At 40.6% G+C, this 14,028-nt stretch overlaps 2 protein-coding genes and 1 non-coding gene across 3 annotated transcripts; 2 read left to right on the top strand and 1 right to left on the bottom strand.

Moving 5' to 3' along the window:
• Positions 1-2,300: 2,300 nt before the first annotated feature.
• Positions 2,301-7,553, top strand: zgc:172079 (uncharacterized protein LOC563398 homolog). Its single transcript, XM_034856897.1, has 5 exons — positions 2,301-2,664; positions 4,904-4,969; positions 5,407-5,558; positions 5,886-6,069; positions 6,807-7,553. The coding sequence occupies exons 1-5, from the start codon at positions 2,485-2,487 to the stop codon at positions 6,810-6,812; spliced, it is 588 nt and encodes a 195-aa protein (XP_034712788.1). The 5' UTR covers positions 2,301-2,484; the 3' UTR covers positions 6,813-7,553.
• Positions 7,554-7,970: 417 nt separating this feature from the next.
• trnaw-cca lies at positions 7,971-8,042 on the bottom strand. Its single transcript has one exon. It is a non-coding gene; the product is annotated as a tRNA-Trp (tRNA).
• Positions 8,043-10,314: 2,272 nt separating this feature from the next.
• Positions 10,315-13,491, top strand: LOC117934827 (lysophosphatidic acid receptor 6). The gene is made up of 2 exons (XM_034856849.1): positions 10,315-10,387; positions 12,464-13,491. Exon 2 carries the CDS (start codon positions 12,470-12,472, stop codon positions 13,424-13,426), a length of 957 nt encoding a protein of 318 aa, XP_034712740.1. The 5' UTR covers positions 10,315-10,387; positions 12,464-12,469; the 3' UTR covers positions 13,427-13,491.
• The last annotated feature ends 537 nt before the right edge of the window (positions 13,492-14,028 follow it).

Raw genomic sequence — 14,028 nt, 5'->3', positions numbered from 1 at the left:
TGTTTACAGGCTAACAACATGTTTAAAACTTGCCCTGTTTGAGCCTGTTGGGTGCTAAGTCTAGCACGATGATAACAGAGTGTAGGCAGCACCGATTGTTTTAGTTTTTCTCTCTACTGACGGCACCCCAAATTTACAAACAACAGAGCTTCGTGTTGAAATCGACAGGAATTCTCCTTTAACATTAACCCTAACCCTAACACTTACCATAACATTGCCCAATCCTAGTGCCCTGGAATCATCAATGTGTGTTAAGCTTAGTTCATAATACGATCCCCATGAGCTCTGCCTTTAAGCACCGCTAGGCGTCCTGTGGCCCACATTTGAAAACATACAGTATATCAAACATTACAGTCCACGTAAATGAAAAGACCTATTAGAGTCAAACTTACATACACTGCATACACTGTTCAAAGTGTATAGCTATGTAAATGAGGGTGTGTGTGTGTGTAGGTGGGGGAAGGGTGTTTAAAGTCTATTTTACATACTTCCTTCAGCTACACATTTGATTTGACTAGTGTTATAATTTTCTGACAACATAATCAAATCACAAACAAACACACACACACACACACACACACACACACACACACACACGCACACACACACACACACACACGCACACATACTTGTAAACTATCAGTGTTTGACAAAAGAGACTTCATGTTGAGCTTAAAGGAAAATCCTGTGGTAGAGAGGCCTGGATCTACAGCTGAGTCAGGATCTGTGATGACAACGTATCTGCAAACAGTTGGGTTAAGGAAAAGAAGAACGGGATGCGGGACAACAACGGGACAGCTGGGTTAAGGAAAAGAAGAACGGGATGCAGGACAACAACGGGACAGTTGGGTTAACGAAAAGAAGAACAGGATGGGGGACAACAACGGGACAGCTGGGTTAACGAAAAGAAGAACAGGGCACAAGATAACAACAGGACGGTTGGGTTTAGGAAAAGAAGAACGGGATGGGGGCAACTCGGCTCGTGCCCTCTTAAAAACTAACAATTGTCAATCTGACATAAAGGCGAACTCCTCCAGCAACTGCATGGCCAATTTCTCAATTAAAATGTTACTACTTCTATTTTTCGTCAAATACGAGATCGTATTCCGAACGAGCCACCATTATGTAGTTTATGTAAACTCACTGCTTCAAAACGGCAGTCCACAAATCAGAAGCTGACGTCACCAATGCTAGGCCCACTATTTTTACGGTCCATAGTTTATGCTCACATCTTTCCATGAACTACACGTAACATTGCACTGCCTTTAAAAGTGGCCTTGCGTTCAGTCTCAAAACACCTACAGGACCCCATTTTAGCAATGTACGTTCACAGCGCGATGCGCCTGGCACAGGTGCGTTCAAGGCGTGTCCAAATCCCCTTTTGCTGGTTTGACAGCAGAAATAATGGTCTGTGCACCGGTTGCATGGTTCAAAAGGATTGTACTTAGTGTCTACATCAATTCATGGGTGTGTTTTGGGCGTAAAATGCAATAAACCAATCAGAGTGTCATCTCGCACTCCCTTCAAAAGCCAGGCGTGTTTGTACCTTGGTGCATGGCTGTTATGATGGAGGATTTCAACCATTATATTTTTATTTTTAATCTTTTGTATGTTTGTGTGCTGTTGCGCATCCCTGTGTGTAACAAGCATAGTGTGCGCAGTGTGCACGAGCCTAGGCGCATTTAACCATGGCACTGTTAAAATAACCACGAAATGCTGCCCTATTGACTTTAGACCAGGTTTTTGTTGGTCAATTCCGCGGTCACTTTCTGCTGCCTCAAGATAGCAGTATGCAAAAAATGTACCTGAACACGCCTCTTTGTAAGACCAGCACGCCCAAGGGTGCACAGATGGGCCCAGGTAAATTTGCTGTCTAAACGACGTGGCCTCTGGACGGGACGTTGACAACTGCGTTGGTCTTTATAAAGTAGAGACACTTGTGTCGGACTTGCACGGGTGCATGATAGGGCCTAGAGTGTTCTTATCATTAATCCAAATTATTTTATATAACCCCAGTCTCGAAAAATATCCAACATGTGCTAATGCGGGAAATGTACTTAACAATGTTAGTTGTGTATTGTGTTATTTTATATTCTCTGCTTAAAAAGAAGGGTTGTGCTGTTAACTCACAGATAATGTAGACCACTGCCTTTTATGGCTCGCATGGAAACAACATGCACACCCCTGGCATAAAGTATGGGTCATAAAGAAGGTGATCATCAGACTTATCTCCTCCATAGCTCCACCTTTATACCCTCCACCCACCAAAACCTCTAACATATATTTCAAAAGTTCTTCCATGTACTTTCTGTGACATATGATGCATGAGGCTGCACTTTGAAGTGTGATAGCAAACAATCCTCACATTTTTCCAAGTGCCAGAGGAAAAGCTTTCGTTAAGGAGAGTCTGAATATTTAGACTGGAGGAGCATTTGGGAGTTTTGACATTTTCACCTTTTTGAACGACCTCAACCTGCCGCCACCATGTGTACGGGAGCCTGCTCTAAGTTCATCGCCATTCCGCTCTACATCCTGGCTCTAGTGTCCATGATCTGCAACATCATTCTCTTCTTCCCTGACTTTGACACAAAGTATGCAGCCGCAGAGGGCCAACTCACAGAGGAGGTCAAGTACATGGGGGGCTTTATAGGAGGAGGCGTCATGGTGAGTAGACTGGGATTACATTCAGTGGGAGTTATGCCTTAAGTCTTCCAAAATAAAAAAGTCCATCTTACCATTATAGAAATGACCAGAGGAGGAAAGTTACAAATTACAATGACTCACATTACCTTAATTGAGTAGTTTTTTTTTGTACTTTTTAAATTAAGGTAGCTTAGTTTTTAAGATCTGTAATTTTACTTTTACTTGAAGGAGAAATACGGCGCAAAATGAAATATCCATTAACCATTCTCTGGGATGTGTTTTCCGCCATGCTTGAGCTATGTTACTGGTTACTGGTTGCACGGCGTTCGTTGTTTGACTGATCCTATCTGTTTTCCCAAGATGGCGCCTGCCTGGATATGTGAACGGTGCTGTCTTTATGAACTATCTTTTTAACAAACTGTTTGTACACTTACAAAGTTCTCAAAGCTTTGGTTTCATGTAGGGACCCTCATTATGCTACCGTGGAAGTGTGGTGGTATAGAAACAGCGATTTCGTTTTACTTTACTAGTGCCCCGACAACTAGCGTTACAAGCTATTTAGCGGTTTGCGCTAAAACTGGGCCCATTTGATTAGCATGGAAACGTATCTCAGAGAACGGTCGACTTGGTACACATGTGTTATTAAACCTTAGGTTCATTTAGCGCCAGACTTCTTCTTTAAGTGTGTGTTGTTCGAAGTATTGTACTTTGCTATCACATCCCAATAAATTTTAAATGAGCTACATTCTACTTTCACGTGAATGAATTTTATACAGGTGAATGAAGTTATGCTGAAGTAAAAGTTCATTAAAGTAATAGTACCTTTACTTAAATAGAATATATTTGTGCTCTTTTCACCTCTGGAAATAATGTGATGATTTCAATGTACAGTATGTAAGTAGTGTTTTCTATGGTTTAGGTTTGGTCAACTTAAGGTAACTAAAACTATTTGGTTCAGATTAAAGAAAGATCACAAAGAAAAGAAATGAACAGAAAAGACCAGCACGCCCCATGACATGACATGACGTGGCCACTGGGCGGAAAATTGACAAGTGCGTTGGTCTCAAAATAGGAGAGACACTTGGGTAGGGCTTTGTGCTGCACTGTTAGATAGAAGATAGGGCCCAGAGTGTTCTTATCATTAATCCAAATTATTTTATATAACGCCAGTCCCAAAAGAAGACCAATATGTGCTAATGCGGGAAAAGTACTTAACAATGTTAGTTGGGTATTGTGTTATTTTCTTTTCTGTCCGTTGGGTTGTGATGTTAACTCACAAAAAAGATCATGTAGACCACAAACAACTTCCTTTTATGGCTCCCATTGAAACAACATGCACACTCATAAAGCCTGGGTCATAAAGAGGCTGATCATCAAGTTTATCTCCTCTATAGCTTCACCTTTATACCCTCCACACAGCAAAACCTTGGTAAGAGATGGGATGTAATAAGTGTCATTTTTGTAGGCTCAACTGAATTAAAGGTGCACTTAACTCATCGTAGCGGTTACTAGAGGGTGACAATTTCACTGTTGGTAACGTGATAGGGACAAAATAGAGCATAGAAATCAATGGGAGCAGGTTGGAGCAGGACATCAAGATGTTGGGTCTGGGAACTCACCATTGGCAGGGCTCAACCCGAGGGGCGGGATAAACAGTTGTCTTTCAAATTCCCTCTGCACGCAATAGGATAGCGTTGCAACCAACCAAAGCAACGCTGGTTGATAGATTAAACTTTAAACTCCAAACACATCTCCCTTTTTTTAAGAATTACTTCAGAGCTTAACTCCAAGTCTTCCAGAGTCGCAGCTAAAGGCGATTGGAAAGGCCAATGTTCGCCACCAGCAGCAGGCATCTTCTGTGTTTTCAAGTAGCGAGAATTGGCTTAGAACCGCCCCAGCTCTGGCGTTCTTACGTTAAGCCCGCCCACCGATTCTATACACGATGTGATTGCCCTGACTAGAGTTTGGTTTTTCCAGCTTGCGAGCCAACAGAGAGTTGCTAGTCTGACCCTGGCTGCAAATTACATTTGTTGCCGCTAAGGTGTGTCTAGATTTCTAGGCTAAGTTTTACCCTGTTTCTGTTTCTACATTAAATGTCCATTCTCTCTCTCTCTCTCTCTCTCTCTCTCTCTCTCTCTCTCTCTCTCTCTCTCTCTCTCTCTCTCTCTCTCTCTCTCTCTCTCTCTCTCTCTCTCTCTCTCTCTCTCTCTCTCTCTCTCTCTCTCTCTCTCTCTGTTCCTGCCTCTGTTTCTGTTGCCAGGTCCTCATTCCTGCCATCCACATTCACCTGACCAGTGCTAAGAACTGCTGTGCCAACCGCTGTGGGGTGAGTGTGTACAGTATGTTTGTCTGACTGAAATGTTGCCATTTGTCTATATGTTTGTCTAACGTAACACGTTAATGGCCTTTTAATTTGGAGTAATGTTATAGCAGTATTTCATAAGAGAGAATCAATTGTTTTAAATCATTTTAACCTTGGGGTTTATTTTATAGAGTTGGATTTATTTGAACATTGTTAACACTTTAATGTCTTGATGTTGCATTTTGTAATTTTTAGTCTTGCTTGATCGTTTGTTTTGTTTGTTTTGTTGCATCTGTGTTTAAATGTGGTCCTGTGAAGCACTTTGGGCTTGCATAACAGGTACTTTCTAAAGTGGAGATGAGTGACAAATGTCCAATCTCCAAAAAGTTGGCATGCAGCTTCAATGTCACGGTTGAATCTGTCCCTCCAGCACTGACTCTGTGTGTGTGTGCTCCATGTAGATGTTCCTGTCCATTGGTTTCGCAGCGGCTGGTGTGCTGGGGGCCGTGTACAGTCTGAGTACTGCTTCCCTGGGCCTTGCCAACGGGCCAACGTGCTTCTGGAGCAACTTGCAGAACCCCATTCCAAAATGGGGGGCGCCCTTTGCTAACAGGTACAAAGGCAGTCTTCATGAACAGACATTATACACGTAATGAGAACTGCATTTATAAAAGAACACTTCAATTGCTCTAACCTGCGCTGAAGCTGGTGGCAAGAAATGTACAAAAGATTGGAGGATATTGCAACTTTTATTTGATTTCACTTACTAACTAATCGTATTGATGCACAACAGCAACAAAATAAGACAAAAAAGGAAAGTTTATTCAGGCTCTGTCTCTATAGGGGCACCTCAAACAATTGGGGCAATTAGCCCATAGCTGTGCATGACCCTGGGTTCTACTGTATGTTTGCTTGCACTACTCAATGTTATCCTTTCCAGCTCCGGGAGCTATCTCTCTGACAAAGCCACATGGGATTGGTGTAAAGTTCCAGAGAACGTGGTTGAATTCAACGTGGGCCTGTTCTCCACTCTGCTGGTGGCAGCATGCTTGGAGCTCGCCTTGTGTCTCATCCAGATGGTCAACGGACTCTTTGGATGTATCTGTGGCACCTGTGGACAAAAGGTGAGACCGGAGCAGACTAAACCCCTTTCACACCAATGGATCAACCAGTTAAGTTTAGGCAACAAAATGACAAAAAAGATTGTGGTTTGAATTGAAACATCGGTTCCCTTAAGTAGTACTCGCAGGACATTTGTACATAGCAACAGCTGCAGACAAAAGATAGCATGGTAGATGAATAGAAAGCTAGAAGCAACATTTCCTGCTGCTGCTACATTCACATTAAAAACTGCTCTGCACACATTAAGTGCCAGAAGGTTAGTAGAATCACTTCATCTTTAAAACATGAAATGGTTGCTATCAATATGAAAGACAACAACATTTTTGTTCATGGCTACTTGCACCCAAACAAGCTTCATAGAGATTTGATGTAAACTGCTTTTTTAGTGTCATCTTTAAAAAATGCAAAAGTTTCCGAAACTAGTGATATGTCCCATGAACTATGCAATGTGTGGCTGAACAAGCGTTGCACAATTAGTCGCAATTGTATCGAAATCGCAGGATGGCGCAATATGTGTGGATAACCATTCTGAATTTAGTCTTGTGCTATTCGTATTCTAAAGTCTAAAACTATTTTTCAATGAAAAAGAGAACGATAATACAAAAATGATCAATCCCTCCAACATTGCGATCGCAATGTCAGGCAAAAATAATGGCAATTCGATATTTTCAATTTGTGCAGCCCTAGTATTAACTGTGTTCCAGGTGATTGAAGTAACTGTGTCTCTTTCTTCTCTCAGGAATAAGATGAACTACAGCACACCATGACTTCTTGAAGAAGAAATGACAGTGATCATCATCACCATCGCCATCAACTCTGTCATCATCAACATCATCATTACCCATTTTCTTAATCTGCTGCGCCGAGGGGTGATGAGATAGAGGCGGCGAGTCGGAATGATTCAAGAGGAATGACTGGGATTATGTCCATGATCTATTGCATTGTTTTCAGATACACTGATCGAAGATTGTAGATGGAAAAATGGATGTATGCTGTATTTATCCGTAAACTTGTACATTTAAAATATTTTGTAACAAATCTTTGAACATAGGCTTACAGAGAACAGAGAAACATGATTTAACTGAGGCTAAACCTGGACTGTCTGAGGCAGAAAAACATCAAACATACATCAAAAGATTGTCATAACAAGTTTTCATCTATTTTACTATTTTCAAAGTTTTCAGTTTTTCTTTAGTTTCTTCAAATCCCTTTTTAAAAATATACCTTAACTCATGTGCTTGAAATGAGTTAAACAAAGTCTTAGGTTCACAAATGTGTTGTAATACATGAATCAAATAGTAGATAAATGTGTATTAATAGTATATGAAACAAATATCCAGTTGAATGTGAATAAATATTTACCTAAATACAGTACAATGTTGAGGTCCTTGATTCTGCCATAGTGTTTCAGCCAAATGTAATCAAAACTGGGAAAAACTTAAACATATTAAAGCAAACATTCATCCAGAGTGGGACGTACGTAGACCAATAAAACAACAACACCAATCATTAAAAGATTAAATAAAATAACACAAACTATCAACAAACAAGGAAGACTTATGCATAAAATACTCACATTAAAGGTCATTTCCATCCATTTACTAAAATAGAAGGCTTTTACATATTTTTGATATTCATATAGGATAAGTACATTTTTACTATGCATACTGTACATAATTTTGCCTTTAACTGAAAACTGAATGTTGGACTTGACAATTTTTTAAAGTGTAAAATTGCCATTCTTTCCTTAAAAAATGTATAGGCATATATTATTTGACCACTGCAAATATACAGTACGTCTTACGGAAATCCACCACAATTTGGACATTTGAAGCAACCCAGTGTGGCTGCTGACCGTGGGAAAAAGAATCTGTGTGCACAAAATGAGAAGAAGAAAAAGGATTGACCCCGACGTGATTTGAACACGCAACCTTCTGATCTGGAGTCAGACGCGCTACCGTTGCGCCACGAGGTCTACAATTATATTCAAACCCAAGTTGATTAAAAGAACCTTCATGCCCCGCTGTGGACTGTTATTTGCATTTTAGAAATGACTCCGCTCATTCTAAACAATGTACATAGCATAGGCTACGTTGTTGATCTGTGGCATTGTATGATAGTAATATTTACATTTTCAGCCATTACAAAAGGCAATGTTGTTAATGTATAGCCGCTAGAGGGCCCTCTTACACAAGCTATCACACACGTTGAAGCAGGTGTCAGCGTGATTAAGCCTATGTCAGGGTCCATAGACACCTGTCGGCAGGTTTTCCCTCAGCTCCAGGTAATGTAAGTGTGTTAATTTGTACCTGTGGTGTTTATAGACTGGACAAGTTGTTCTCAAACTTTTTTCAGTAATGTATCCCCTTTGAAATATTTCTTCAGCCAACACCCCAGAAGGATAAAAGAAGCCTATTAAAAGAAGTAGGCCTACAATACAGAGCTCGTTTGTCAGTGCCTGATTTCCTAAACAACAACCTTGCAACTGAAAAACAATTAAATGCAACATTTAAAACAGAGATCTTCAACAGCGGGTCTGTGACCCTTAGGGGGTCCTCATGGTGGCTGCCAATTTGTTGTTTGATGCAGTATATCCTTTGAAGAAAATTTGTTTTTAAAATTAAAATTTCTGCTAAAATACATTACCATGAATCCAACATATCATAAGCAAAGAGGAATCGGATCATTCGTACCAAAAAAACTAAACATTTTATTTACACAACATTGATGACACTCCTAGCCATTGTGGTGGTCATCGACAGATAGGCACCTCAAGACTTACTTTGCATTCCATGTGTGTGTTTAAAATTAAAACAAAACTTTTAAATAATATACAATATCAATATATCTGTTTTCATCCATCTGCCCGAGTTTAATGTGAAACTACATTTTTATACAATATAGGGTAGGGGGTCCCTGCTCGGTCGCTGGGTGAGGGTACCCAGGGCCCTTATGTGAGGAGGCCCTAATGAATAGCTGTGGATGCGGGGAGGGGCCCATAGAAAATGTCTTTCTACAGGGCCCAGAATTTCGTGCTACGCCCCTGCAGCCAGTAGTCGACTTCTGCCTTATTTTCCCTGAGTCACTTGTCTGATAGTCTATATCCTTGACGTTTCACTTCCGGGATTGCTCCGGTGCTGCAGGAAATTCCGCCAGATGCATGTATTTTCCATTTCCTTCTGCTTTCTTTGTGTTGGAGTTTTACAATTCGTAGATTTCCGAGGACTATGGTTAACTGCTCCTCCGATCTCTGCAGGATAAATTGAGACAGCTAGCTAGACCACCTGTCCAATCTGAGTTTTCTATCACGCGACTACTTTTGCAGCAGCTCCGTGCGGAGTTTAGCACCGCCCATGACGATTGTGATTGGTTTAAAGAAATGCCATCAAATCAGAGCACATTTCACTCCCATTCCAGAATGCTGTGTGGAGTAGCCAGACTCTACTTCAGGGTGCTTTGGAGGAAGTTCCGGCAAAGCAAGACTACTTGTCTGATGACTGTTCCTTGTCTCTGTTTATAACTGTTCATTGAATTACAAGCACAACTGTCTTAGTTTGGAGCACTGTATGATTTGGATTCCAAATTTCCTTGATAATATAAAAATTATATTATTCAAACCTCAACGTGCTGTATTTATATAGCGCTTATCTAGTCTTAACGACTACTCAAAGCGCTTTTACATCATACAGGAAACATTCACCATTCACACACATTCATACACTGGGGCCAAGCTACCGTACAAGGTGCCACCTGCTCATCAGATATACACTCACACACAATCACATTCCAATACACAGCACTCGGGGTTCAGTGTCTTGCCCCACCACCCCACCACCAACCTTCCGATTGGCAGGCAACCGCTCTACCACTGAGCCACAGCTTCCCCTCTAGTTAATGCTCATTTAGTATTTAGTCATTTATAATATTTCTCATAAGTCTACAGCCCGCCTATTCTCTCACAATTGTTAATATTTTAACATTTGGACAAATGATAGGGACAGTCTTTTGTCATGGTCTCAGACCTGTTTGGACTGAAACTTCCTTAACTCACCTAAATGCAATCAGCAGGTCTGCAGAAACAAGTGGGCCCATAAAGTCTAACAAAGAGAGAGAGAGAGAGAGAGAGAGAGAGAGAGAGAGAGAGAGAGAGAGAGAGAGAGAGAGAGAGAGAGAGAGAGAGAGAGAGAGAGAGAGAGAGAGAGATCCTACGATTGATCAATTTCCTGTGCTGCCTCTTACACAGTGTCTGCATGCGATGGTGACAGACACACACACTCCTCTTCTAGCAGAATCTTCACCCTCTTTTTGATCATCCAACAGGTAACGTCCCACTGTGCGCTCATTTCTATAAAGAAAATCTAGGCTACTACTGCACTGCATGTGTCTGTCAAACAGGATAAAATCATTATCTGACGGGAAATTACTTGTGTGTGGGTGTGTGGTATCTTCTTAAATGAGAATCAAAAAGTTGTACTCAGAAGATTTATTAGCTACAAACAGGGTTTTAAATATATGTACGTGAGATATATGTGTGTATGTGTGTTTGTTGTGCTATGGTTGTCTAAGCTACTGGATGCCTAAAATTCTATCTATCTATCTATCTATAATTAGCACCATCCACCAGCCAAATGCTAGGGGAAATATTCAAGTGGCAGGTAGATTTGCTTAATTCACTAGCCAAAAAACTAAAACAACAATAGTGATCTATTTATTGTCTACGTCAAATCTGAACATGCACCAGCCATTTGGCTGGTGGAAGAAAAAGTTCATTGTCACCCCTGCCTACAAATAAATACAAATGGAAAGGGCTAAATGCAAATTAAAATGATTTCTTCTCACTTTCGTTTTCCGTCTGTACCACCATTTGTGAAACCATAAAGATCATTTTGTGAATTAATGAAATTGGAGTGCAACAATGAATGCAACACAACCCAGTTCTGCTTTCCACCAGGAACTGCAGGCTGAGCAACAGACCATGTTTCTCTTAAGGGGAGTTACCACAGGTGAACATTACAGATAGCATTGTGAACTTACATGATCACTTATGGTAAGACCATTTTTTTGCGGATCTCGAGTGTTGAAATACTCAAATTAAGCATTTTCTTCTGAAATGCGTGCTGTAATTTACAACTGAAAAAATCAAAATCAAAATGAATTTGTTTTATTTTGTTGACATACTATAGTCAAAGGGGGAATTGTGGATATCTCTTTATGTCACTCCATTTATCAGAAAATACCGTCATTAAATGTAAATGTAAACGTCATGTTAATCAGATGAATGATAGATGAAATACAAAGCTCTCTGTAAAAACCTTCAGAATATAGATTTACATAATATAGGAATGCGACTTACAAAGTCTGAAGTGGACATTTCTGGTTTAGAGAATGGGAACAAAACTCATTTTGAGAAAGCAGCCTTTATAACATTTTAAGATTTTGTATTCTAAGATATGTAAGTTGTACTACAATGTGAAATTCTATACACTTCTCAAGACGCTACAGGGGATTAGGGTAACAATTTGAACTAATACTGTAGATAGATGTAGATACAAGTAATAACAATGCAAAATTGGTTCAGACACACAATGAAGCCGTGAGGCCAGATGATCACAGGCAGTGATAAACTTCATGGACTGTAGAAAAAGGGCGTAGGTCAATGTAGAACAACACACGTATTCAGCAGAGCGGTGCAGAACAGCAGCAGCAGCAACAGCAGGCAGAGCTGAATTTACTCAATATTAGCTGGTTTAAGGAGGAACTATCTTTAGGGGGGTAACATATCTCCAAAAATGGTCATGCATTGTAATTACAACTTGGCTTCATCAGTCAGAGTGTGAAAAAAAACATCACATGTTAGGCATGTAAGCACTTTGGTTTAATGAGAGTAATACAGCCGTTACTGTCAGGCAGTAACCTTGTATCTTCATATATTTAATTATTTTCATCAATTCTTTTCACAAAAATAATGTTATTGGTCACTCTTTACATCTATTTGTGGGTTTTACAAATATTTAAACAGAGGTAAATAGCTCCATAAAATGTATTTAAGGTTACACTTTACTTGAAGGTATCTACATTAGAGTGACATGACACGGTCATAAACATGTCATAATGATCACAAACAAGTCATTGACGTTTATGACGTGCTTCTTTTAGAAACCATCATTCGATTTGGTCATGGCATGTTGTGGTTAGGGTTTGTGTGACTGTGTCATGTCAGTGTCATGTGTTCATAACAGTGTAAAAACCCTCAAAGTCTTGGTCTTGACTTGGTCTTGATACATTCTGGTCTTGGTGATGACTTGGTCTCAGTTTAGGTGGTCTTGACTTGAACACTTGTAATTACTTTAACAAAGACTTTTTTCTAACTAGTCTTCTTTCTCTTCTCCATCTCAGGTCATTATGTGCACCAACGGCTCCGCTGACTGTCACAGCAACATCACCGGACTCACTGACGTCTTCCGGGTGTGCATGTACTCCTTTATTTTCGTTGTGGGTCTCGTTTTTAATGTTCTGGCATTGGTCTTTTTCTGCTGTCAAACCAAATCCAGATCGCAAACCATTGTCTACATGACTAACCTGGCCGTAGCAGATGTGTTGCTCACCCTCACACTGCCCATGAGGATCTACTACCATCTGGGCTATCCTGTCCATCGTCAGTGGCTGTGTGAAGTCCTTGGTTTGGTCCTGAAGGCCAACATGTATGGCAGCATCTTCCTTCTCACGTGCATATGCTTTGACCGTTGCATGGCCGTCTCCTTCCCTATGTCATCTCGTGTCCAGGCAGGGAGAAAGAAAGCGCCGCTGGTTTGTCTTGCAATATGGATGCTCACCTTTGGGGCCAGCTTGCCTATCTACCTTTTCCAGCGCAAGACAAGAAACATAATCCCTCAAGATTGTTTTGATAGCCTTCCGGTCTTTGCCACAAAACCATTGGTAGTTATACCCACTCTATTTGTGGGGTTTGGGATCCCGCTTGTAATCATGCTTATCTGTTCCTGGGGTTTGGCCCGTGCTGTCCGACAAAGCTCAGTGGCCCAGACCAACCTGGTGGACAGCAGAAAGATCCAAAGGATGATTGCCACCAGCCTCTTCATTTTCCTACTCAGCTTCCTCCCTTACCACGCTACACTGGGTCTCCTTTCTGTGTATGCAGAAAATACACCATACCCCATGCAGGCTGCATACCGCTACAGCCTAGTGTTGGCATGTCTCAACTCAGTGCTGGATCCTATTGCGTACTACTTCACTACGGACACCTTCAGGAATAAATTAAACATAAGTGCTTTTTGGGGGATGTTTCCTTTAAATAGTCAAAGTTCTGATGTAAACAACAGGAGCAGAATGCTTAGCAGCTAAAATCAGCTGTCTTTTAGCTGTTAGGCATTCTGCTTCTCATCCGAACTTGAGAACCCGACTGCCAGCACAATTTGTATTTTTTACTGTATGAATGCGTACGTTTGGCGTGAGATTGGCTTTGTTCCACTTTTCACACACTTAAGTGGGAAAATGTCCTATTTCAATGAACATATTCCTCCTGCAATCTCCTGTAGTTTGTAGCGTTCAGTTTAAGGCATACTGTTTAACCCAGATAGTGATTAAATCTGTAACTCTCCCTCAAAAGAACCGTTCCATACTTCACCCCAGTCCTTGTTGGTGCCACCACACAAAAATGGCTGCCCTCTGGAGTGTCCACAAGCTAAAACTTACAAGCCCAACAACTATGTACTTTTGTATATTAATTTTGTTTGTTTTTGTACAATAATACAAGTATTTTCTATCGTAATGTAGATGTGGAAAAGTGTTGCTTAGCCAATAAATGATATGTAGCAGTAAGTGTTTTCTTTACTTAAATGTCTTTCCCTACAGAGAAACAAATTAAACAAATACATTTTATATTATACAATTAATTACAAGATAGCAAGATAAACTGACACAGGTCTCAAATTATTAGCTACCAT

This window comes from Etheostoma cragini, chromosome 19, assembly GCF_013103735.1.
Source record: "Etheostoma cragini isolate CJK2018 chromosome 19, CSU_Ecrag_1.0, whole genome shotgun sequence".
Taxonomy (NCBI): Eukaryota; Metazoa; Chordata; class Actinopteri; order Perciformes; family Percidae; genus Etheostoma; species Etheostoma cragini.
The sequence above is the reverse complement of the archived record's forward strand: the minus strand, read 5'-3'. Positions and strand labels throughout refer to the sequence as shown.

Coding starts and splice junctions, on each gene's coding strand:
- LOC117934827 (XM_034856849.1), top strand. CDS start 12,470: ATGTGCACCAACGGCTCCGCTGACTGTCACAGCAACATCACCGGACTC.
- zgc:172079 (XM_034856897.1), top strand. CDS start 2,485: ATGTGTACGGGAGCCTGCTCTAAGTTCATCGCCATTCCGCTCTACATC. Junction 2,665..4,903: donor TTATAGGAGGAGGCGTCATG/GTGAGTAGACTG, acceptor TTCTGTTGCCAG/GTCCTCATTCCTGCCATCCA. Junction 5,559..5,885: donor GGGGCGCCCTTTGCTAACAG/GTACAAAGGCAG, acceptor TATCCTTTCCAG/CTCCGGGAGCTATCTCTCTG.